At 40.9% G+C, this 26,718-nt stretch overlaps 1 protein-coding gene across 3 annotated transcripts in view; it reads left to right on the top strand.

The window, feature by feature from the left end:
• The first annotated feature begins 374 nt into the window (after nucleotides 1–374).
• The window catches only part of LOC106580138 (ras GTPase-activating protein 1), a 55,563-nt gene continuing 29,219 nt past the window's right edge, over nucleotides 375–26,718 (top strand). For 2 of the 3 annotated variants that reach the window (XM_014160854.3, XM_014160856.3), the window contains exon 1: nucleotides 375–1,806. In XM_014160854.3, the coding sequence (XP_014016329.2) occupies nucleotides 1,277–1,806 (530 nt within the window). In that variant the 5' untranslated portion in view covers nucleotides 375–1,276. The remainder of the gene's footprint in view (nucleotides 1,807–26,718) is intronic. The other variant, XM_014160855.3, reaches the window with a different exon arrangement.

A 26,718-nucleotide genomic window follows, 5' to 3' on the forward strand; every position in this document is an offset into this window, starting at 1 on the left:
TGTAGAAACTGGGAATTGTTGAACACACCTGAGTGATGGGAGAAGTCATCATTGAGTGGGAACAGACTAGAGTGGAACAGAGAAATTACATGTAACGTTAGCTACACAACATGAGGATACGTTAGCTAGCTAATCTTTTTTTTATATATAGCTAGCTGCTGTAACTAACATTCTTTTGTCAATACTTGCTAACTTAGCTAGCTCAGAGACTACTAAAACCAGGGTCTAAACAGCTCCCCAATTTATAATCCAAGCATGCTTTTATAAGAATCATGCTAAATCTAAATATGAAAACCCAGGGAGTTGACACAACAAATTCCCGGGAAATGTTTTGGCTTCTATGGTGAACATGCGCACGCGGTCTCAGTTAAAATCACCATTGAAAGGGTCCCGTATCAGACAGTACGATGTGTGGTTCTGAATTACTATTCAAAGGTAACGCGTATCATACATGTGGCGTGCCACATTCATCATATGAATGGTATGATAATTCCCTCCTTTTAATGGAGTGTTTGTAGTCTAATCCGGTGTTGAGACTGCTTTTCACTTCCTCACCACCGATAGCAGATATAAATGGATGCAGCTCGCGCCGTGCATTTACTCCGTACTCTCTTGGCTGGGCCTGCGCGTTAGCGAGCAGAGTGAGGAGAGGGAGGGAATAGCGGCGGCAGTAGCAGCAAGCCTCCAGCCCCGTAATCGAGAAAGAAACGCGAATTTATGCAAGAACGAAGTGCTGTAATTTCCTCGGTTGGTGGGCTACATCGGCTAAACTAAGTCCACCAGAGGTTCAGGCGACAGAGGGGGGCGTTTGTGGTGGCAACCTAAGACATTTGGGAACTCCGTAGGAGCAAAACAACAACAGCACAATAAAGGATTTCACACACAGGCAGTGACAATAAAACAATACGTATCGACAAGTAGACTGGTTGCTGCCGAGGGAGCAGGCAGGACTAGCAAAAAAAGGAATTAAATACGTCATCTGCCTCTCCCTTCAGGTATTTAAACGTTATTTTCAAAACTGCAGTTCTAGCAGAACTTTAAACTCATGAAAACTCGTGTCTTCATAGCTAGCTACTGTAGCTAACTAGCTTTGGCTAGAGTTTAGCTAACGAGTTTGCGTTATTAGCTAACGCTAGCTGGCTACCGTAAACGTGTTGTTTTCCAATAAACTTTTGGGGTTGTTTTTACCAACCCAAACAGTGAGGGGGTGCTGCAAGACTAGAGGGGAAGGGCAGGTTCCCTTCTCGACTTATTCCCCTCTACGTATTTTCCGAAAATGATGGCTGCGGAGGTCAGTGGCGAGGATACGGGCTCTGTCTCGGCAGGGAAAGGGGTGGCGGGCGGCGGAGGCCCAGAGACGGCCCATTTTCCGTTTTATCCCAACCCGACCAGAGTGCGGGTCACTGATTTGGGCCAGGGAGCTGCAACAAACCTCCGCCACCCGTTGAACACCTCCCCAGACTCCCCCTCTGATATAAGTATGATTTACCCCGTGTCTGGAGGAGATATTGCCGGACCTGCCTTGTCCGCTACAGGGAGTGGCGGACATGCAATTATTCTAGGAACAAGTTCAGGGACCATTGGCAGTATGTGCTACCCCCCCACCTCGGAGGGACCCGGCATCCGGATGTCACCCACCTCGGTGGGTCCCGACGGGTCAAGTGTCTTCCCCCCTCTGCCACCACCTCCCCCACCACCCCCAGGCTACGGGGGACTCGGAACTGTGGATGAAAGCGACATGCAGGATGGACCTGAATACGAGGAAGAGGAGGTGGTCTTCCCCCTCTCAGCGCCGCCCACGAACCAGTAAGGATTTGTTTTATATACACTCAAATTGTTCTGTGTATAGTTTATTGACACTTAGTTAGAAAACCAAAATAGTATGTTAAAACGACCCGGGTATATTACCTTCCTGCTGCGGCTATCACCAGTGCTCAAGTTTCTATTATACTTGTTGCAGCTGATGTCGCTAATGGCAGCAAATCAAATTAAGGAGGTAGATGTCAGGGTGTTCCAAGTAACCTAGGTTGTTGTTAATCACAAATCTAGCGAAGTAATGAATTATATATAGGATAGTAGTTTACACCTAATGGAAACGGATCATTTAATGTAAAAAATAATTAATACAGATCTACTTTTTAAAATTCTGTTATTGAAACACAAACAATTGAGAAATAATAATTTGAAATTATTGTCGGATTGATAAAATGTATTCAGGTAATCATGTTTCAACTCAATTTGAACCAGTACCTCCCAAATTAATGTTGTCAGTTGTAGCACTTTGAGTTGATTTTCCTAACTACTAAATGAAAAATGAACTTTACATTCTAAAGTTTTATTTCCAAATAACACTGGTATAGTGAAGGGAGCTTTGTGCACCCACCTGCTTCTTTCTCTTCTATGAGCTTCTCTGCCAACTCCTAAGCCAGCAGTAAACAGTGTAGTACAGGGAACAAACCAACAGACCAGTTTAACTACAGTGACGGTTACATAAACTTTCAACTTTTTACATGTGGTTGTTTATTTAACTTACTTGAATGCATGTTTTTATTGAGAACAACTTTAGTGTCTGCTAAATGACACGTCAATGTACAAATGTATGGTTGCAAAGCATGCTCTATTGAGCTCTCTGATGAGCCCCCCCAAAAAAACAATATACGTTTTTGACAGAAGGAAATTTGATTAGTTAATTTCTACATTAATTAATCTGTTGCACATCAAGTTCCACTGAGTTAAAGGGATAATCCACAGCCAGAAATAGTCATTACATTTTTTTACGCCTAGGTTCAATCCCTATGATTTCACTTCTAAGTGGTCCATTTGTGAAATCAGGAAATTGTTGGAACGTGTCATAGCTATATGGTTCTCGTCAATGGAGATGGGGGATAACACACTATCACATTTCATAACGCTTTTAAAACAATTACCTGCACTACAGATCGCCAAATCATCCAATAGATGGTATGGGCATACTTGTCTAAAAACATCCATCGGGCTATATCATCTTGACAAAGTATATATTTCGCTTAGATGTGCTCAATCTAAACGTTTTTTCCTTCAAGTACCATATCGCACAGCACCCTGTGGGAAACCTGGGAAAGGGCCATTGTTGCATTAGCTGCGTATTCGGCACTTGCTCTGGGCAGAGGCGAACTGCAGTTGAACTCTGTGAGATAGACTCCTAAATGGATAGTCCAGTTTGTTTAGGCGATTTTACAGCTCGCTAGCTAGCTACTTCACATGCTGATATTGACTTTGGTATTATTGTGTGTATCTACGTTTGGTTGCTAGCTAGCCATCCAGCCCAGAGAGAGCATTGCATTTTGTAGTTCAGCTGCAACAGATTTCCACAATGATTTTCACATGTTGCTACCAACTTTATATGAACAATTTCTTCACAAATAATTATTTTCACATATTAGTATTATTTAATGCTCTTTAACACTGTTAATCATAGGAATTAGTGGTTTGTGGTGGATTATCCCCTGAAGTAAATTCTACCACAGATAATAATATAATTCCTCCATGAAACATAAATTGATCTTGTAAAGAAAACAAAATATGATGGAGCAAAAGTTCCTTTAAAAGAAATATAAACCTCCGACTCCTTTGAGTTGATATGCAGTCGATACTTAAAATGTAAATTATTTCAACCTTACTGTGTACCTATGTTTGTTCTCTGTTGCATGTCTTTGTTTGCTGAAATCCACATTTCTTAAATAAAACGTTAATTAAGTAAAACCACTGACTGTTTTATTCTTGCAACTGAATTGGCATATTCGCACTGAGTTTCTATCTTAGAGCAACAGCAATAAGGAAACAGTCGGTGGTTGTATTTGATTAACGTTTTATTCAGTTTCAACAAACAAAAAAGCACGCTACAACAGAGGACAAACATAGGTAGGCCTACGTGGTAAATGTTTAAGTCCGAGGTAATTTCAAAAACTCTAGTCTGCGCTTCAACTCTGTGGAGAAATCATCATGGAGTTGAGGTATTTGGCTAGCCTATGCCCTCCTAAATGCAGGCTTTTGTGTCAGTGCGCTGCAGTAGGACTATCCATTGTGGGAGATGGAACTTATTGGGTTTCTCTACACAATCATATAGGCCTATGTATATTTTCTTTGTAGTGTGTGTGCTTGTGGCACTCGCGTTTGTCACAGTCTCATTAGAGAAGTGCTGAGCTTTATCATTTCTGGCCTCACGATGTGAGCTATGGAAGTGACTGGGGCTGAAGTGTGGAATCAGCTCTTATTTTAGGAGCTACATATCTCCCTGTCAGATTGCAGAGGAAGGGGGAAGGCCAGCTTTTTAGCTCCCATTCGTCTTTACATTTGTAATGAACAACGCGTTGGAAGCAGCCCAACTGGAAATCCACTGCTTACAAGCAGTGAAAATAAATGTTTAGCCCAACGTCAGTGGTTTCACCACGATTTCCTTTATATACCTTTCTGTAGGGTCGCCAGGCAGTGACACAGATGTCACATGTGTAATGAATGGGACACATTTTTTTCCCCCTTGTTTTTTTCCCCACAATGAGACACGTCAGAATTATTTTGTTTTATGTATTTTTTTAATCAACTATAGGGACATTTCACACAACTGGAATCTGCTGCAACACAAGTGCTCTTTATCTGGTCTCCTGGTCTGTGGGTTGAGTTGTGGTGACCTGGCCACTGTAAACTACCGTAATTTCTGGACTATTGAGCGGACCTGAATATAAGCCGCACCCACTGAATAAAAAAAAATAGATATATTATTTTGAACATAAATAAGCCACACATGTCTATAAGCCGCAGGTGCCTACCGGTACATTGAAACAAATTAACTTTACACAGGCTTTAACGAAACACGGCTTGTAACAAAAATAAGTAGGCTTTAACGAAACACGGCTTGTAACAAAAAAAAAAGAAATTGCAGTAAACAGTAGCCTACCAAGAAAGTCATTGGTCACCATCTTCCTCCTCCTGTGCACTGAAACCACTGAAGTCAACTCCTTCGGTGTCGGAGTTGAATAGCCTCAGAATTGCTTCATCCGATATTGGATCGTTTTCATTGTCGCTCTCGTCACTTTCATCCGGAGGCAAATCCCCCACTGAGCCCTCTTCAACACGCAGCAGTCCAGCCTTCGAAACCCGTTGATGATAGTGGATTTTTTGACAATGCTCCACGCTGTCAGGACCCACTGGCAGACTTGACCAATAAGTTGCTCTTCGCATGCGGCCTGTTTTAGTGAAGGATTTCTCCCCACTTGTCATCCAAGCCTCCCACTGAACACGGAGCGCCACCTTAAATGCACGATTTACACTGATGTCGAGTGGCTGCAAATACTTTGTTGTGCTCCCAGGAATCACAGCTGGAATTGAGTTTGTCCTCTTGATGGCTTCTTTCACCGAATCTGTTATGTGGGCCCTCATGCTGTCCAAAACGAGCAATGCCTTGTTCCTGTGAAAGAATCCTCCCGGTCGCTTGCCGTAACACTCCGTATGCCATTCATGCATTAGGCTTTCCGTCATCCAACCTTTCTTGTTGACTTTCACAACAATTCCTCTCCGGAATTTTTCTTTTGGCATCGTCGTGCGTTTAGAAATCACCATCGGTGGAAGCTTTTCCCCCGATGCCGTGCAGCTCAGAACACAGGTGAAGTGCGTTTTTTTTTCATGCCCAGTTGTTTTCAGCGTGATGTATGATTCGCCTTTCCTGTTGACAGTCCGAGTGAGAGGCAGGTCAAACGTCAGAGGAACCTCATCCATAGTTATGATGTCGTGCGGGCCCATGGAATGCTCCGCTGTCTTTGCATCAGTGAATTTGCGGAAGTTTGAAACTTTTTCCTCCTTCCTGACACAGACTCATCTGTACCCTGATGGACAGGCCTTTACGTCTCATAAATCTGAGACACCACGATGGTCCACCTCTAAAATCATCAAACTTCATTGCGGTGGCAATTGTTTTGGCTTTCAGTCGGATCTGCACAGTTGAAACACCTCGGCCTTCTGCTCTCTGTGTGTTGACCCAGTCTTCGAGCTCATTTTCTAGTTCGGGCCATCTGCTTTTCTTCCCTCTGAAAGCTTTAGTTGTCTTTTTGCACTGAGTCAATTCCTCACGCTGCTGTTTCCAACGTCTTATCATTGACTCATTAAGACCAAGCTCCCGTGCAGCAGCTCTATTTCCTTTTCCAACAGCCAGATCAATTGCCTTCAACTTGAAAGCTGCATCATTTGCATTTCTCTGTGTCTTTGCCATGATGAGGGTGACAAAATGACTACCGTAATCAGAATGATGGGAAGTTTGAGAGCGCTCGATTTAATCTAAACAGTAAACAAAAAAGTTGTTTGACCTTAACCCGTTCGGCAATTTCATTGGTCTAATGAAAGCTTCATGCCGGCAAAAAACTGAGCACGTCACAATGTTATTTAAAAAATATATATATATTAGCCGCGTCATTGTTTAAGCCGCGAGGTTCAAAACGTGGGAAAAAAGTTGCGGCTTATAGTCTGGAAATTACGGTAGCATGTTTAGGCTTAGTGCCTGGTGTGACATGCTGTGCCAAAGGTTACAAATTACCCTACCGTACATACAGTCTTGTCAGACAAAACAAAGTGCGTTGCAATTCAACATCAAGACTATTTGGTATTAAGCATTATGGCTTCTTTGGCTGATTTCATATTTATTGTTGTCAATGTAGCATAGCGCTACAGTCAGCAATTTTCCATCATCACTTATCGTTGACACATTATAGTTGAGGCCCTAACACATTTTAGCTCATGCCTTAAAAGTCTCAAACAGTTGTTCTGATAAAACATTATACGCTACATGACCAAATGTATGTATACACCTGCTCGTTGGACATCTCATTCCAAAATCATGGGCATTAATATGGAGTTGGTCTCCCCCCTTTGCTGCTATAACAGCCTCCACTCTTCTGGGAAAACTTTCCACTAGATGTTGGAGCATTGCTGCGGGGACTTGCTTCCATTCAGCCACGAGCATAAGTGAGGTCGGGTACTGATGTTGGGCGATTAGGCCTGGCTCTCAGTCAGCGTTCCAATTCATCCTAAAGGTGTTCAATGGGGTTGAGGTCAGATCTCTGTGCAGGCCAGTGAAGTTCTTCCACACCAATCTCAACATACCATTTCTGTATGGACCTCACTTTATGCAGAGGGGCATTGTCATGCTGAAACAGGAAAGGGCATTCCCCAAACCATTGCCACAAAATTGGAAGCACAGAATTGTCTAGAATGTAATTGTTTGCTGTGGTGTTATGATTTCCCTTTACTGGAACTAAGGGGCCTAGCCCAAATCAAGAAACAGCCCAGACCATTATTCCTCCTCCACCAAACTTTACAGTTGGTACTATGCTTTTGGGCAGGTAGCGTTCTCCTGCCATCCATATTTGTCCATCGAACTACCACACGGTGGAGAGTGATCAATCACTCCACGGAATGCATTTCCACTGCTCCAGAGTCTCTAGATAAGGTGAGGTTTACACCACTCCAGCCGACGCTTGACATTTTGCATGGTGATCTTAGGCTTGTGTGCGTCTGCTCAGCCATGGAAACCCATTTCATTAAGCTCCCGAATAACAGTTATTGTGCTGATGTTGCTTCAAGAGGTAGTTTGGGACTCGGTAGTGAGTGTTGCAACTGAGGACAGACAATTTTTATGAGCAACCTTCATCAGCACTGTCCCGTTCTGAGAGCTTGTGTGGCCTACCACTTTGCGGCGCTCCTGTTTTTTATTTTTATTTGTCATTATGGGATGTTATGAGGAGGGGGGGACTATTTAATACATTTTAGAATAAGGCTGTAACATAACAAAATGTGGAAAAAAAAGTCACGGGGTCTGAATACTTCCCGAATGCACTGTATAGTGTGTTTTTTCCCACCTAAAATTTAAATGAGTCGTTCCATTTGCGATGTTGGTTACAAGGCGGTACTTATTTAAATTAGGTACGAGAACATGACTTCACCATTAGTGTGTTAAAATGAGACTTTTTGTGATGTCACAAAAGGCCCTTAATAATTCCGCCTGCTGAATCAGTGTTTGACATGGGGGAGGGGACCAGTAACTTTATGATCAAACTTTATCAATGTAGAAGCAACCATCTTTTTTTAATTCTTTGAAAGTCCTACTTTTGATCTGGTTTCATCCAAATATTATCAAATTTCCTGAGAAATATGATTGACTGTTTGGGACCTTCGCTGATTGAAGTGCACACTAGAGGTCGACCGATTATGATTTTTCGACGCCGATACCGATTATTGGATACCCCCCCCAAAAAAGTCGCTACCGATTAATCGGCCAATGTAAATACAAAAAATATATATAAAATGTATTTATTTGTAATAATGACAATTACAACAATACTGAATGAACACTTATTTTAACTTAATATAATACATAAATACTATCAATTTAGCCTCAAATAAATAATGAAACATGTTCAATTTGGTTTAAATAATGCAAAAACAAAGTGTTGGAGAAGAAAGTAAAAGTGCAATATGTGCCATGTAAAAAAATAAAATAAAAATAAAATAAAAAAAATACCGTTTAAATTCCCTGGGCTAGGTGGGAGGCTTGCGTCCCACCTAGTCAACAGCCAATGGAATCGCGTGGCGCGAAATACAAATACCTCAAATGCTATAACTTCAATTTCTCAAACATATGACTATTTTACACCATTTTAAAGACAAGACTCTCGTTAATCTAACCACATTGTCCGATTTCAAAAAGGCTTTACAGCGAAAGCAAAACATTAGATTATGTCAGGAGAGTACCCTGCCAAAAATAATCACACAGCCATTTTCAAAGCAAATATATATGTCACAAAAACCCAAACCACAGCTAAATGCAGCACTAACCTTTGATTATCTTCATCAGATGACACTCCTAGGACATTGTGTTATACAATACATGCATGTTTTGTTCAATCAAGTTCATATTTATATCAAAAAACAGCTTTTTACATTAGCATGTGATGTTCAGAACTAGCATAACCACCGCAAACTTCCGGTGAATTTACTAAATTACTCATGATTAACATTCACAAAATACATAACAATTATATTAAGAATTATAGATACAGAACTCCTTTATGCAATCGCGGTGTCAGATTTTAAAATAGCTTTTCGGCGAAAGCACATTTTGCAATATTCTGAGTACATAGCCCGGCCATCACGGCTAGCTAATTTGACACCCAAGTTTGGCCCTCACCAAACTCAGATTTACTATAAGAAAAATTGGATTACCTTTGCTGTTCTTCGTCAGAATGCACTCCCAGGACTTCTACTTCAACAACAAATGTTGTTTTGGTTCCAAATAATCCATAGTTCTATCCAAATAGCTCCGTTTTGTTCGTGCGTTCAAGTCATTATCCGAAGGGTGACACGCGAGCGAATTTCGTGACCAAAAAAATATTCCATTACCGTAGTTAAAACCATGTCAAACGCTGTTTAAAATCAATTTTTATGCTATTTTTCTCGTAAAATAGCGATAATATTCCAACCGGGCGACGTTGTATTCATTCAAAGGCTGAAAGAAAAAAATTGAGAATTCTCATGAACGCGCACCTCCCAGTGTCACTGTTCCCAGCCTGACCACTCACAAATTCCCCTGCTGTTCTTCGCCCAGAGACAGGAGACACGTCATTTCACTTTCTGGCGCCTTCTGAGAGCCAATGGAAGCCTTAGAAAATGTCACGTTACAGCAGAGATGCTGTATTTTCGATAGAGATGCAACAGAAGGATAACAAATTGTCAGACAGGGCACTTCCTGTATGGAATATTCTCAGGTTTTGGCCTGCCATATGAGTTCTGTTATACTCACAGACACCATTCAAACAGTTTTAGAAACTTCAGAGTGTTTTCTATCCAAATCTACTAATTATATGCATATGCACGTTTCTGGGCAAGAGTAGTAACCAGCTTAAATTGGGTACGTTTTTTTTATCCGGCCGTGCAAATACTGCCCCCTAGCCCCAACAGGTTAAGTTCCTTGCTCAGAACATGAGAACATATGAAAGCTGGTGGTTCCTTTTTAACCTGTTAGGGCTAGGGGGCAGTATTGACACGGCTGTATAAAAAATGTACCCGATTTAATCTGGTTACTACTCCTGCCCAGTAACTAGAATATGCATATAATTATTGGCTTTGGATAGAAAACACTCCAAAGTTTCTAAAACTGTTTGAATGGTGTCTGTGAGTATAACAGAACTCAAATGGCAGGTCAAAACCTGAGAAGATTCTGTACAGGAAGTACCCTGTCTGACCATTTCTTGGCCTTCTTTGCCATCTCTATCCATTACAATGGATCTCTGCTGTTACGTGACACTTCCTACGGCTGCCATAGGCTCTCAGAAGGCGGCAAAAAGCTGAATCGTGGCTTTGCAGGCTCTGGCTGAAAAAAAGTAGCGCGTTTGGGTAGTGGCTGGTTACAGTACTGTGAGACTCAGGCTTGTGCCCGCGTCGACCGAAAGCTTTGTTTTCTTTCCTCTGTTTAGCTAAATGGAGATTCCCGGTCGGAATATTAGCGCTTTTTTACGAGAAAAATGGCATAAAAATGGATTTTAAACAGCGGTTGACATGCTTCGAAGTACGGTAATGGAATATTTATAATTTTTTTTGTCACGAATTGCGCCATGCTCATAACCCTGATTTACCATTTCGGATAGTGTCTGGAACGCACGAACAAAATTCCGCTATTTGGATATAACGATGGATTATTTTGGACCAAACCAACATTTGTTATTGAAGTAGCAGTCCTGGGAGTGCATTCTGACGAAGACAACAAAGGTAATCAAACTTTTGTAATAGTAAATCTGACTTTGGTCAGGGCTAAACTTGGTCGGTGTCTAAATGGCTAGCCGTGATGGCTAGGCTATCTACTGAGAATATTGCAAAATGTGCTTTCACCGAAAAGCTATTTTAAAATCGGACACCTCGATTGCACAAAGGAGTTCTGTATCTATAATTCTTAAAATAATTGTTGTGTTTTTTGTGAACGTTTATCGTGAGTAATTTAGTAAATTGTTAGTAAATTCCCCGGAAGTTTGCGGGGGGTATGCTAGTTCTGAACGTCACATGCTAATGTAAAAAGCTGGTTTTTGATATAAATATGAACTTGATTGAACAAAACATGCATGTATTGTATAACATAATGTCCTAGGATTGTCATCTGATGAAGATCATCAAAGGTTAGTGCTGCATTTAGCTGTCTTCTGGGTTTATGTGACATTATATGCTAGCTTGAAAAATGGGTGTCTGATTATTTCTGGCTGGGTACTCTGCTGACATAATCTAATGTTTTGCTTTCGTTGTAAAGCCTTTTTGAAATCGGACAGTGTGGTTAGATTAACGAGAGTCTTGTCTTTAAAATGCTGTAAAATAGTCATATGTTTGAGAAATTGAAGTAATAGCATTTCTAAGGTATTTGAAAATCGCGCCACGGGATTCAACTGGCTGTTGCGTAGCTGGGACGAATTCGTCCCGCCTAGCCCAGAGAGGTTAATCCGGCAAAGACACGACAATCCTCAGTTTTCTCCTATCACAGCAATTAACATCTCTTGGGTAGGGGGCAGTATTTTGACCTCCGGATGAAAAGCGTTCCCAAAGTAAACTGCCTGTTACTCACGCCCAGAAGCTAGGATGTGCATATAATTGGTAGATTTGGATAGAAAACACCCTAAAGTTTCTAAAACTGTTAAAATAATGTCTGTGAGTATAACAGAACTGATATGGCAGGCGAAACCCAGAGGACAAACCATCCAGGGAAAAAAGAAATTGAGGTCATAGGATTTTCCATTTGCTTTCTATGGGATACCCTTATTATTAGGAACCTGGTTGCAGTTCCTATGCCTTCCACTAGATGTCATCAGTCTTTAGAAATTGTTCAATGTTGTTCTTTTGAGAAATGAAGTAGTGCTATTCATTGTAAGTGTCACTCCAGGTGGACTCTACTGTTTTGATGCGTGTGAACTGGAGCGCGCTTTACGTTGTTTTTATCCGGTATTGGAAACAGTTTATTCCGTCTTATATTTTATCGATTACTTACGTTTTAGGGCACCTGAGGTTGGATTAGGAACGTTGTTTGAAATGTTTGGACCAAGTTTACAGGTAACTTATTAAATACTATGTAAGCATGTTGGGTGAGTTGAAAACCGGTGTATTTCTGAATCAAAGGACCATTTGTGATGTTTCTGGGACATTTTGGAGTGCCAACAGAAGATCTTCAAAGGTAAGGCATTAATTATATCGCTATTTCTGACTTTTGTGGCGCACCTGCCTGGTTGAAATATGATTTTCATGTGTTTGTATGCGGGGCGCTGTCTTCAGATAATCACATGGTTTGCCTTCGCCGTAAAGCCTTTTTCAAATCTGACACAGAGGCTGGATTAACAAGAAGTTAAGCTTTATTTTGATGTATAACACATATTTTCAAGAATGTTATATATTTGGATTTGGTATTTTTGAATTTCGTGCTCTGCAATTTCACCGGATGTTGGCCAGGTGGGACGCTACCGTCCCACTTGCCCATATGAAGTTAAACTCTGTAACTGTTTTAAAGTCACCATTGGCCTCTTGGTGTAATCGCTGAGCAGTTTCCTTCCACTCAGGCAACTGCGTTAGGAAGCACACCTGTATCTTTGTTGTGACTGGGTGTATTGAGACACCATCCCAAAGTGTAATTCTTAACTTCTATGGGCTAGGTGGGACGTGACCGTCCCACCTGCGGGACACACTATTCAACAGCCAGTTAAATAGCATGGCGCGAAATACAAAGCAGCAAAAATCTCAATTTCATTTTCTCAAACAATCAACTATTTTACACCATTTTAAAGATAAACTTCTCGTTAATCTAACCACATTGTCCGATTTCAAAAAGGCTTTACGGAGAAAGCATAAAATTAGATTGTTTGGACATAAACTTCACAAGAAAAACTACACAGCCATTTTCAAAGCAAGGACATGCATCACAAAAACCAAAAGTACAGCTAAAATATTCACTAACCTTTGATCTTCATCAGATGGCACTCATAGGACTTCATGTTATACAATACATGTATGTTTTGCTCGATAAAGTTCATATTTATATCCAAAAACAGCATTTTACATTGGCGCTTGATGTTCAGAAAATGTATTCCCACAAGAACTTCCGGTGAATGTGCACATCAATTTACAAAAATACTCATCATAAACGTTGATAAAAGAATTATAGATAAACATCTCCTTATTGCAACCGCTGTGACAGATTTCAAAAAAGCTTCACGGGGAAAGCACACTTTGCAATAATCTGAGTACGGCGCTCAGAAAAATACATCAGGCAATACAGATACCCGCCATTTTGGAGTCATCTAAAATCATAAATAGCATTATAAATATTCACTTACCTTTGATCTTCATCAGAAGGCAAATAACGTTCTATTTACGTTCATAGAAACATGTCAAACGTTGTATAGCATCAATCTTTAGGGCTTTTTTAACATAACGTTTTTCAAGACTTTGGAATATTATTGAAGTTATGGAACACAGCTACCTCATGTGAACGTGCACCAATGAACTCGTGTCATTTTCTGTGTCACCAACTTCCTGGCTGCCTTGTTCGCTCTCTGTTCACTGCAAAAGCCTGAAACAAGGTTCTAAAGACTGTTGACATCTAGTGGAAGCCTTAGGAAGTGCAAAATGAACCCTAAGTCACTGTGTTATATAGGCAATGACTTGAAAAGACTACAAGCATCAGAGATCCCTCTTCCTGGTTGGATTTTTCTCAGGTTCTTGCCTGCCATATGAGTTGTGTTATACTCACAGACATCATTCAAACAGTTTTAATAACTTCAGAGTGTTTTCTATCCAAATCTACTAATAATATGCAAATATTTGACTCTGGGCCCGAGTATTAGGCAGTTTACTCTGGGAACGCTTTTCATCTGAAATCGAAAATACTGCCCCCTATACCTTAAAAAGTTAAGCACATTTTTACTCCTGATCTTATTTAGGCTTGCAATAACAAAGTGGTTGAATACTTATTCACACAAGACATTTCAGCTTTTCATTTTTAATTCATTTGTAAAAATGTCAAACATTTCCGCTTTGACGTTGAGGTTTTGTGTGTAAACCAGTGAAAAATATATTTTTTTAATCCATTTTAAATCCAGGCTGTAACTCAGAATGTGGAGAAAAAAATCAAGGGTGTGAATACTTTCTGAAAGCATTGTAGATCAGCGGGTGTGTGAATGAGTTTGCCAGTTAAGCAGTTGGTCATGAAAACGTTGCTTGCTGAAGGGCTAATTGAGCACCCACACTCTAATTGCCTTTTTGACACGTGGTGCCAGTAGAATTCCTAACGGCGCGAGGATCCAGTCACATTTGTTGAGACAGTCCTTTATAACAATTCACTTTTTTATTGTCTGTCGTTGCAAAGATTTGGGGACTGGTAATCCCAACAATTAGAATTAGTGTAGGCCTCGGAGAACCTTATTAAGAATGTAGCCTAATTTCCTGGGCCTTAGCATTTGAAATTTCTACAGTGCCACAACTGAAAAGCCACAAGCTGCCACTCTAAAACTAAATGCAGCTTGTATTGCAGTGTACTGCTTTATCTGGTTTTGCCTGGATGCTGGTTGACAGTTCTTTAGTTGTTGCTAAATTAAGTTTGTTGTCTTACTGCATTGATGTATGCATTAGTTTGTAACGGTAACATTCATATTAGATCACATGCTCTGTTCTGTGCATTGGTAAGTGATACGGTTTCCAAGCATTTTCTGCATGACAAGCAATGTCCTGTCATGCCTCTCCAGTACCCACACTGCCCTGCCTTTTTCTCCTGCATCCTGTTTTCAAGACTTCTGAGCTGCTCATTGTGGCCCCATAGGATCTTCAGAGACATTCTACAATAGTTTGGGATTTTATCTATACTGAAAAAATATATAAATGCAACATGTGAAGTGTTGGTCCCATGTTTCATGAACTGAAACAAAAGATCCCAGAAATCTACCGTATGCCCAAAAAGCGTATTTCTCTCAAATGTTTTGCATAAATGTGTTTACATTCTTGTTAGTGAGCATCTACCTGATAGCTGTTGCATATCAAGAAGCTGAATAAATGGCATGATCATTACACAGGTGCACCTTGTGCTGGGGAAAATAAAAGGCCACTCTAAAATGTGCAGTTGTCACACAACACAAAACCACAGATGTCTCAAGTTTTGAGGGAGCGTGCAATTGGCATGCTGACTGCAGGAATGTCCACCAGAGCTGGTGCTAGAGAATGTAATTCTCCTTTATCTACCATAAGCCACTTCGAACATTCTGTTAGAGAATTTGGCAGTACGTCCAACCGGCCTCACAACCGCAGACCACGTATAACCACGCCAGCCCAAGACCTCAAAATCCGGCATCTTCTCCTGCGGGATCATCTAAGACCAGCCACCCGGACAGCTAATGAAACTATGGGTTTGCTCAGTCAACAGCCTGATGAACTCCATGCGAAGGAGAGACGGTTTTAACTTACAGCCTTGTTCCTAAAATGGAACACATTTTGTCCCCCCCTTAACACAATACCCCATAATGAATCTATATACTGTACCAGTCAAAAGTTTGGACACCTACTCATTCCAGGGTTTTAATTTATTTTTTACTTTTCTACATAGTAGAATGATAGACCAACTATGGAATCACGTTTCAACAAAAAAAAGTGTTAAATGTATTTGAGGTTCTTCAAAGTAGCCACCCTTTGCCTTGACAGCTTTGCACACTCTTGGCATTCTCTCAACCAGCTTCAAGAGGTAGTCAACTGGAATGCATTTCAATTAACTTGTGACGAGGCACACTTTATTAATTTGTGGATTGGTAAAATACCAAGTCCATATTATAGCAAGAACAGCTCAAATAAACAAAGAGAAACGTTAGTCCATCATTACTTTAAGACATGAAGGTCAGTCAATCCGGAAAATATCAAGAACTTCGCAAAAATCATCAAGCGCTATGATGAAACTGGCTCTGAGGACTGCCACAGAAAAGGAAGACCCAGAGTTACCTCTGCTGCAGAGGATATGTTCATTAGAGTTACCAGCCTGAGAAATTGCATCCCAAGTAAATGCTTGAGTTCAGGTAACCTACACATCTCAACATCAGCTGTTCAGAGGAGACTGCGTGAAGAAGAGACTTGCTTGGGCTAAGAAACACGAGCAATGGACATTAGACCGGTAGAAATCTGTCCTTTTGGCCTGATTTTTTTTTTTAATTATTTTTTTAAATTATTATTATTATATTTTTTTGGTTACAACCGCTATATTTACATATGTTTTCAGACCCTTTGCTATGAGACTGGAAATTGAGCTCAGGTGCATCCTGTTTCCATTGGTCATCCTTGACGTTACTACATTTTCATTGGAGTCCCCCTTTTTTGTAAATTTAAATTGATTGTTCATGATTTGGAATAGCAGACACCTGTCTATATAAGGACCCACAGATGACAGTGCATGTCAGAGCAAAAACCAAGCCATGAGGTCGAAGGAATTGTCCGTAGCACTCTGAGACACGATAGTGTCGAAGCACAGATCTGGGGGAAGGGTACCAAAACATTTCTGCAGCATTGAAGGTCCTGAAGAACACATTGGCCTCCACCATTCTTAAATGGAAGAAGTTTGGAACCACCATGACTCTTCGTAGAGGTGGTCGCTCGGCCAAACTGAGAAATCAGGGGAGAAGGGCCTTGATCAGGGAGGCGACAAAGAACACGGTCACTTTGACAGAGCTCCAGTTCCTCTGTGGAGAGGGAGAAACTTCCAGAAGAACAACAGTTTCTGCTGCACTCCACCAATCAGGCCTTTATGGTAGTGGCCAGACGGAAGCCACTCTTCCAGTGAAAGGCACATGACAGCTGCTTGGAGTTTGCCGAAAGGCACCTAAAGGACTCTCAGACTATGAGAAACAAGATTCTCTGGTCTGATGAAACTAAGATTGCATTCTTTTGCCTGAATGCCAAGCGTCACGTCTGTAGGAAATCTGGCACCATCCCTACGGTGAAGCGTGGTGGCAGCATCATGCTGTGGGGATGTTTTTAAGGGCAGGGACTGGCTCGAGGGAAAGATGAACAGAGCAAAGTACAGAGCGATCCTTGATGAAAACCTGCTCAGGACCTCAGACTGGGGCGAATGTCTACCTTCCAACAGGACAACGACCCTAAGCACACAGCCAAGACAACGCAGGAGTGGCTTCGGGACAAGTCTATGAATGTCCTTGAGTGGCCCAGCTAGAGCCTGGACTTGAACTCAATCGAACATATCAGGAGAGACCTGAAAGAGCTGTGCAGCGTCTCTCCCCATCCAACTTGACAGAGCTTGAGAGGATCTGCAGAGAAGAATGGGAGAAACTCCAAAATACAGGTGTGCCGGGCTTGTAGCGTCATACCCAAGAAGACTCGAGGCTGTTTTCACTGCCAAAGGTGTTTCAACAACTGTACTGAGTAAAGGGTCTGAATACTTGTGTAAATGTGCTATTTCAGTTTTGATTTTGAATGAATATGCAAACACACACACACACACACACACACACACACACACACACACACACACAAATTCAATGACGTGATTCTCTGCCAATAATTAGATTTGGAGGATTTTAAATGAATATCTAATTATTGTCGGAGAGTCACGTCATTGAAACTTTATATTTCGATATACTATAGGCCTACCGTACGCGAAATGAGTCTCACTAGTGTTGAGTAATGTGGTGTAGGTCTTTTATTTATTTAAAATCATATTTAAGTTAGAAGGAATATGATTTGAAGCAATAGCCTACCTGCATGTGGTCAACAATTTCAGCACTGTTTCGTGCTGCTCTGAGACAAGCATGGGGACTGGTCTTGATAAAACAATTTGATTTTGATTTTCCTTTCAATCTCCGTTTGGGTATTGGTTGGACTACAATTAGGGTGTGGAAGTGTTAGGATTATTTTGCTCTTACTGCAGCCTACTCCTGACCGGTCACGTTGTACAGTGCCATTATGGGCTACTAGCAGGACAATGGATACTTTGCAAGGCAGTTGATCAGCAGTAACTTTGGATGGGGCCTCCTGAGTGGCACAGTGGTCTAAGACACTGCATCGCAGTGTAAACTGCGTTACTACAGATGCTGGTTCAATACCGGTGCCGGCCGCGACCGGGAGACCCATGAGGCGACGGTGGGTTTTTGGTTTCTCTCCCTTTAAAAACAGAAATAAATAATTCTAAATGACAAACTGGCTTTATTTACAAATTTAGTAAATGTCTCAGCCCATGTTCAAGAATGGCCTTTTCTCGCTTACTTTAGGTTATTTGAAAACAATCTCCAAAATATTGTCTTTTTTTTTTTTTTTTAACAAACCGATTTTATTAATTAATTTAGAATTCTATAAAAGCCCATTAGATATTCTCACAGATCAGATTTGCCCCTAATGAAAAATGCACCTTAGATTTAGAGGATTGGAGGATTCTAAATGAATGTCGAAGGGGCATTTTTCGTTAGGGCAAATCTGATCTGTGAGAAAATCTTAAGGGTTTTTATATAATTCTAAATTAATTAAATAATAATTGCTTTGTTTTTAAAAAAATATATATTTTGGATAACCTAAAGTGAGTGAGGAACTCCATATTAGGAAGGTGTTCTTTAATGTTATGTACACTCAGTGTATTTCATTCATGTAAGATGAAAAATGAAGGCTTTGCACAAGTCCTGCGCTTTTAAAATGGCTGTGTTCCTATGGGAATTTGCACTTGTTTAGACCACCACCATTTTGGTAAAATATCTGACAAAACAAAAAGTATTACTTTGGTGACATATATTTAATCTTAATTGAAAGTCTAGTTATCTTATTCCCAACATAGGGATAATTGGCAGTTCTTAACTTTCTAAAAGTACTAAGCAGGTTTTGGTAGTACTTGTAGTTTTGAAACCGAAATGTACTTTGAGGGTAGTATACAATATTCTGCGTTGTTTAGAAAATTCCATCAAAGTGGGTCCGAGTTTAACAGGTTAAATCCGATGGAACATGATTGATAGTAATTTTGGAGGAGCAAAGCAGTCAGAACTCCCATAATGGCCCTCTGATTAAATGGGTCAAAAGCTTTGAGTAGCTTTGTAGGGAACCTGATTGGCAACCATAAGGTTGGAGATTTGTTCTCCGTGTGGGCACTGTGATGGAGATGGGGCAACATTCAGACTGGGCTCTAAAGTCTTGGATGATGCCCTTAGCCCTCCATCTGTGTGTGTCAAGCTAGTCCTTGTGTGCTGTCACTCACTCCCTGACTGAGGGTAACAAGCTGTGACACTCCATCTGTTAAGAAAAATAGAGCAGTAATCAAGCCTTTGCTTATTCCAAATGTTTTGTATGTGAAGTGATTGAAAAATGTATATGCCTTAATTTCTAAAGAGTATAGACTCTTAGCTTTCATTTGACACTCAATGTGACATGTTCCTATAAACTTCTCATGTTGGTGCACATCGGTCATTTTAGATGGAAATACCCAGATCAGAATTTGCATAATGATCCGGTTGGTACATAAACCCATGTAGTGTTTACACTTGAAGCTGTGGTGTTTTTTTTTTTACATTTACCAAAATAATCCTGGAGTTTGTAACCAATATGGAATTTCAGGGTGAGTGTGTCTTGAACCACACACACAGATAGTTACAGGTGACATGTGATTGTATGTAAGACCCCCACAGAAGCCAACCAGAGGTTATGGCAGCATGCTCAGGGCTCGACATACAGGGCTGCCCATCGTGCCAGTGGAGGTTTTGGAATCCCTCTGGGCTAGTCAATCATCCACATCAGTGGCCCGCTTGGGCCAGTGAAAAAAAATATAATAATAATAATGCTATTTTAAATCTGGGCTATATAATTTATAAAAAAAAAATAAAAAATGAATTCCCAAAGCTGTTCATTATGTAGATTATTTATCACATGCGCGCACACCCTAGTTTGAGAGGAATAATCTGTCAGGCAGCAAGAGCGTGCAGCTCTCAACTGGTTGTTGCATGAAAGAGCTCACGGAATGAAGTATGACAGCGGTAGGTAGGAAATGCATTTAAACGTATCTACCAGTAAATGCTAAGACAACAATCGGTATTCTAAATGTTTAGTCTTAAGTCATCATGCGCCGTTTGAATGAAACCTTTTATAGGCTTTCCCTAAAAACCTTAACAATTTTAAATGTTAACTGCAAAGTAGGCCTACCAGAGTGATATCATGTGGATTTGTATCAATTTGTTTTGCAAACTGCCATCACATTTAGCCTACGCTGTACATTGTACAGAAATGCTGCTTGCCAATCCCAATTGTCTCTTGGTAAGTGCGCAAATTAAAGGGCAATTTTTTTCAGAACTGATAAGTGGTTTCCTGATGTGGTGTAAGTATTGTTGTGGACTTAGAACATAAAATGTGTATTTAAAAAAAAATATATATATTCAAGTTCACTCTTAGTCACACTTTTTGTGTGTGTGTATATACACACACACACACACACACACACACACAAAAAGTGTGACTAAGAGTGAACTTGAAAAAACGAGAAACTCGGAAACCTGGAAAATCAAAACCGGAAAAATTGACTTTATAGGGTCCTAAAATCTAGACTGCTGATTTGGTGAAAATCGCTAACAATAACACCCTTTTTTAGATTGTTTGAGGGGGGGGGAAATAAAACCTTTGCACCACCAATGTAAATTGTAATATTGTCAAGTTAAAATGTTATTATTTGAGAATGGAGGCTAGGTCATTATAGTCTATGGGCTACTTGCTCAGCCTGCAAAAAGATGCATTGAAATTATGTGTGCGTCATCAGCTTTCTTGGGCCAGTATTTTCATTCTGGCCAGTCGCATTGTTGGCACAGGCCCAGTGTGCCACTGGCAAATTTACCTGGATGTCAAGCCCTGGTGTGGTGTTGCTTTCCAACCTCACTCCCTACCTACACTGCCCCACTTCTCCTTAAGCCAATCGGCTGCGTGATCATGATGCGTGGCTTTATTTTAGACTCCAGAGAGAGGGAAAGAGACATTTCTTTCTGCTTGGCTTTAAGATGCAGACTGACTCAACCTCCTCATCCTGTAAGAAAAAAAACTTTCCCTCAAACCTTCTGGACGATAACAAAACTGGACAACGTATCAGAATATTTTCAAATCGCTTAGCAAGGCTTCCAGCATATGTGAGGTCTGGTCCAGTCCAGCAGCCCCCTTCGGTTGCTGCTCACTAACCCTAGAGTCCGGACTGACTTTATCGGGACAGCAGGTTTATAGCATCATGGCACAGACGGATTTAGAGTTGTGTTTGCGTTGCTTTCCGTGCCAGAGCATTCAGACCCTAGTCACTCCGACTCAACGTTCTCCTCAGCAGCAGAATAAGTAGCATCAGTGGAGCGGGCACACCTTGTGAGAGAGCGGGACAAACGACGAGATGCAGCAGAGAGCCAATTCGGCGTAAGTGGGGCACCTAGCCAGCCAGCCCTCCTCGCGCTCCTTTTACTCTCTTAACAGGCTGGTAGGACAGGATACATAGGAGTTGCATGTTCTATCTCTTTATCTCTCTCTGTTTATTAATCTCTCCAAGACAGTTGGGTTTTTGGAATTACCCATACCTTTTTTCCTTAAATATATTTTCGTAAGGCTTTGCTTTTGTTTGGAGCTGTGTTTGGGTGAGTTATTGCTTTGATTTTTAGTTTACATTCATAGACGTGTTGATTGAGTCCATATTAATTGGATCCATTGATAAAGATTAAAAAGCATGTGTGTCTGTCTGTGTGTGCATATAATGGTGTAGAAATGTGTCCCCAATGTTTTCCTCCTGTAGTTACAACTAGATGCTCCTTTGTGGAGTTTTTGTAGGCCAGTGTTAATGAAGCTTGTCCTAATATTTATCTCCAATTTAGGGCTATTTGAATATGGCCAAAAATATCTTTTTTTTTTTTTTTTAATTGCACATGAAAAACTTCAGGTTTTGCTTGATTCCTCTAAGTAAAACAATTAAGACTCAAATTCATGACCACCCTGAGGAAAAAACATTGATTGAAGTGGAATATACATTTAAATATGGAACATTGTTAGTGACAGAGGACAGTCATATCCGTGCAGAGAAGACATGATGAGCTCCGTTTCCCCTCTGACAGCTGGCTGCTCCGCCGAGGCATATTGCTAATGTAAAGTGTTGGTGCAGTTTCATTACTTGTTGACGCTGATGAGCAGTGACTGGATGACTTCGGAGATGTTTTCGCATGGCGGAGGGAGGGAAAAACAGCAGAGGGAAATGCACAATGGAGAACTAGTGAGCGAGAGAATAAGTCTGTCCTCATTCAAGCAACAACAAGCCAAGTGCCCTCTAAACCCTAGAGACGTAGCCCTTGCAAATCGAGAGGTCTCGGTCCCGCGCTCTCCCTCCATCCCTGCTCGCCAGCCGTCCAGGTCTAACCAGAGGTCACGTCCTGAATACTCAAAAAACACAGAAGCATTTCTGCGTCATCTCAGGAGGAGCCTGCCAAAGGGGGGGGGGGGCAGTACATGGTATATAGGCTTTTGGCTTGTGTTCAAACCATTTCGGGGTCGAAGTTGCCGCTCAAGCTGTGAAAAGCTGATTTCTAAACCTGTTGCTTCTAAGTGGCCATTTTTACATATAGAAAATACCATTCAGTGTGTAATGTAAATCCATCTGTAGAGAAATCACACAATCACAATGTTTCTAGGGCTGACCACATGTAGTCGTTTGGTCGATAGGCTGTTGGTGGACCAAGATTTCTTTAGTCGGGCAGTTGCAATTCTAGTTTTTTTTATGGTGCACAAGACAACTGTCTGACTAATCCATTGCGGAATGGCACATTTTTCACTCTTAAGATGTAATACTGAATATTGTGTATATTATCTACAAATAATGGTGCAACTCTAATAAATCCACCCAAAATAAATGTAAAACAAATGTGCTTTCTCCCGTGTTGGTTATGGTCACAGTCTGCGGTTCTGAAATGTAGTCTTCAGTGTGCCGTGGAATTGGTGCCTTTCCCCATGTTGCTGTGTGTATAATAGCAAAGTTAACCAGAATATTGGGATTGAGAACAATGCGGTGGAGGCAGCAGCAGCGAAGGCGAGGAGCCAGCCCTTGCCTTACCCTATTTGTCTAAGAAAATTGAGGAGATGGGGAACATCAACTTAACCTCTATGGGCTAGACCTACTCAACAGCCAGTGTAATCCCGTGGCGCGTTATTCAAATACCTTAGAAATGCAAAACCTTAAATTTTTAAAAAATATGACTATTTTACACCATTTTAAAGATAAGACTCTCGTTAATCTAACCACACTGTCCGATTTCAAAAAGGCTTTACAACGAAAGCAAAACATTAGATTATGTCAGCAGAGTACCCAGCCAGAAATAATCAGACACCCATTTTTCAAACTAGCATATAATGTCACATAAACCCAAACCACAGCTAAATGTAGCACTAGCCTTTGATGATCTTCATCAGATGACAACCCTAGGACATTATGTTATACAATACATGCATGTTTTGTTCAATCAAGTTAATATTTATATCAAAAACCAGCTTTTTACATTAGCATGTGACTAGCATTCCCACCGAACACTGCCGGTGAATTTACTAAATTACTCACGATAAACGTTCACAAAAAACATAACAATTATTTTAAGAATTATAGATACAGAACTCCTCTATGCACTCGATATGTCTGGGCTAGCTATTTAGACACCCAGCAAGTTTAGCACTCATCAAAGTCAGATTTACTATAAGAAAAATGTTATTACCTTTGCTGTCTTCGTCAGAATGCACTCCCAGGACTTCTACTTCAATAACAAATGTTGGTTTGGTCCAAAATAATCCATTGTTATATCCAAACAGCAGAGTTTTGTTCGTGCGTTCAAGACACTATCCGAAAGGGTAAATAAGGGTGACGCGCATGGTGCAATTCGTGACAAAAAAATTGTAAATATTCCATTACCGTACTTCGAAGCATGTCAACCGCTGTTTAAAATCAATTTTTATGCCATTTTTCTCATAAAAAAGCGATAATATTCCGACCGGGAATCTGCGTTTAGGTAAACAGACGAAAGAAAAGAAAGCATTCGGTCAACTCGGGCACGCGCCTAAGCCCATAGTACTCTGATCGGCCACTTGCCAAAAGCGATAAAGTGTTTCAGCCAGAGCCTGCCTCGATATCCTTCAGCTTTTTCCCGGGCTCTGAGAGCCTATGGGAGCCGTAAGAAGTGTCACGTTATTGCAAAGATCCTCAGTCTTCAATAAAAAGAGCCAAGATGAAACACACCTTGTCAGACAGGCCACTTCCTGCATGGAATCTTCTCAGGTTTTGGCCTGCCATATGAGTTCTGTTATACTCAGACACCATTCAAACAGTTAGAAACTTTAGTGTGTTTTCTATCCAAAGCCAATAATTATATGCATATTCTAGTTACTGGGCAGGAGTAGTAACCAGATTAAATCGGGTACGTTTTTTATCCGGCTGTGTCAATACTGCCCCCTAGCCCTAACAGGTTACGCTATTGATTGTAGACCTAATTAACTATTAAATGTGCCTGGCTTTATAAATAATCCATATACAGTATCAGTCAAAAGTTTGGACACCTGCTCATTGAAGGGTTTTTCTTCAATTTTGTACTATTTTCTACATTATAGAATAATAGTGAAGACATCAAAACTATAAAATAAAACTTATGGAATGATGTAGTAACCAAAACAGTGTTAAACAGATCAATATATTTTATATTTGAAATTCTTCAAAGTAGCCACCCTTTGCCTTGACAGCTTTGCACACACTTGGCATTCTCTCAAATAGCTTCACGCGGAATGCTTTTCCAATAGTCTTGAAGGATTTCCCACATATGCTGAGCACTTGTTGGCTGCTTTTCCTTCACTCTGCTGTCCAACTCTTCCCAAACCATCTCATTTGGGTTGTCGGGTGATTGTGGAGGCCAGGTCATCTGATGCAGCACTCCATCACTCTCCTTGGTCAAATAGCCCTTACACAGCCTGGACGTGTGTTTTGGGTTATTGTCGTGTTGAAAAACAAATAATAGTCCCAGTAAGCGCAAACCAGATGAGATGGCGTATAGCTGCAGAATGCTGTGGTAGCCATGCTGGTTAAATGTGCCTGGAATTCTAAATAAATCACTGACCGTGTCACCAGCAAAGCACCATCACACCACCAGTTCCATGCTTCATGGTGGGAACCACATGCAGAGATCATCCGTTCACCTACTCTGCGTCTCACAAAGACACAGCGGTTGGAACCCAAAATATCAAATTTGGACTCATCAGACCAAAGGACAGATTTCCACCGGTCTACTGTCCATTGCTCGTGTTTCTTGGCCCATGCAAGTCTCTTCTTCTTATTGGTGTCCTTTAGTGATTTCTTTGCAGCAATTCGAACATGAATGCCTTTTTTTTAACTGATTTTTACGCTCTCCTCTGAACAGTTGATGTTGATGTCTGTTACTTGATCTCTGAAGCATGTATTCGGGCTGCAATCTGATGTGCAGTTAACTCTGAAGAACTTATCTGTAGCAGAGGTAAGTAACTCTGGGTCTTTCCTGTGGCGGTCCTCATGATAGCCAGTTTCATCATAGCTCTTGATGGTTTTTGTGACTGCACTTGAAGAAACTTTATTGAAATTTCCAGATTGACTGACCTTCATGTCTTAAATTAATGATGGACAGTCATTTTCTTTGCTTATTTGAGCTTTCCTTGCCATTAATAATAAACAAAAGCATTAAGAAGGAAAGAAATTTCACAAATTGACTTAACATTGCACATCTGTTAATTTAAATGCATTCCAGGTGATCACCTCATGAAGCTGGTTGAGAGAATGCCAAGAGTGTGCAAAGCTGTCATCTAGGCAAAAGGGTGGCTACTTTGAAGAATCTCAAATATAAAATGTTTTGATTTGCTGAACAGTTTTTGGTTACTACATGATTCCATTTGTGTTATTTCGTAGTTTTAAAGTCTTCACTTTTATTCTACAATGTAGAAAATAGTAAAAATAAAAACCCTTAAGTAGGAGTCCAAACTTATTTTTGTGTGTACAGAACATTAAGAACACCTTCCTAATATTGAGTTGCGCCCCACTTTTTGCCCTCAGAACTGCCTTTATTTGTCGTGGCGAGGACTACAAGGTGTCAAGTGTTCCACAGGATGCTGGCCAATGTTGACTTCAATGCTTCCCACAGTTGTCAAGTTGGCTGGATGTCATTTGGGTGGTGGACTGTTCTTGATACAGACGGTAAACTGCTGAGCGTGAAACTCAGCGTTGCAGTTTTGACACACACAAGCCGGTGCGCTTGCACCTACTATCATGCCATGTTCAAAGGCACTTAAATCCTGTCTTGCCCATTTACCCTCATTCATCTACACTGATTGAAAAATGGAGGCCCTCTTCTCTCATGTTGTTGTAGTGATTGTGTCTCGGTTGCCTTCTGTCATGGTGAATTTTGGCCCATTCCTCCTGACAGAGCTGGTGTAACCGAGTCAGGTTTGTTGGCCTCCTTCCTCGCAAATGCTTTTTCAGTTCTGCCCACAAGTTTTCTATAGAATTGAGGTCAGGGCTTTGTGATGGCCACTCCAATACCTTGACTTTGTTGTCCATAAGCCATTTTGCCACAACTTTGGAAGTATGCATGGGGTCATTATTCATTTCGAAGACCCATTTGCGACCAAGCTTTAACTTCCTGGCTGTCT

The sequence above is a fragment of the Salmo salar genome, chromosome 20, assembly GCF_965601325.2.
Source record: "Salmo salar chromosome 20, fSalSal1, whole genome shotgun sequence".
In the NCBI taxonomy this organism is placed as follows: Eukaryota; Metazoa; Chordata; class Actinopteri; order Salmoniformes; family Salmonidae; genus Salmo; species Salmo salar.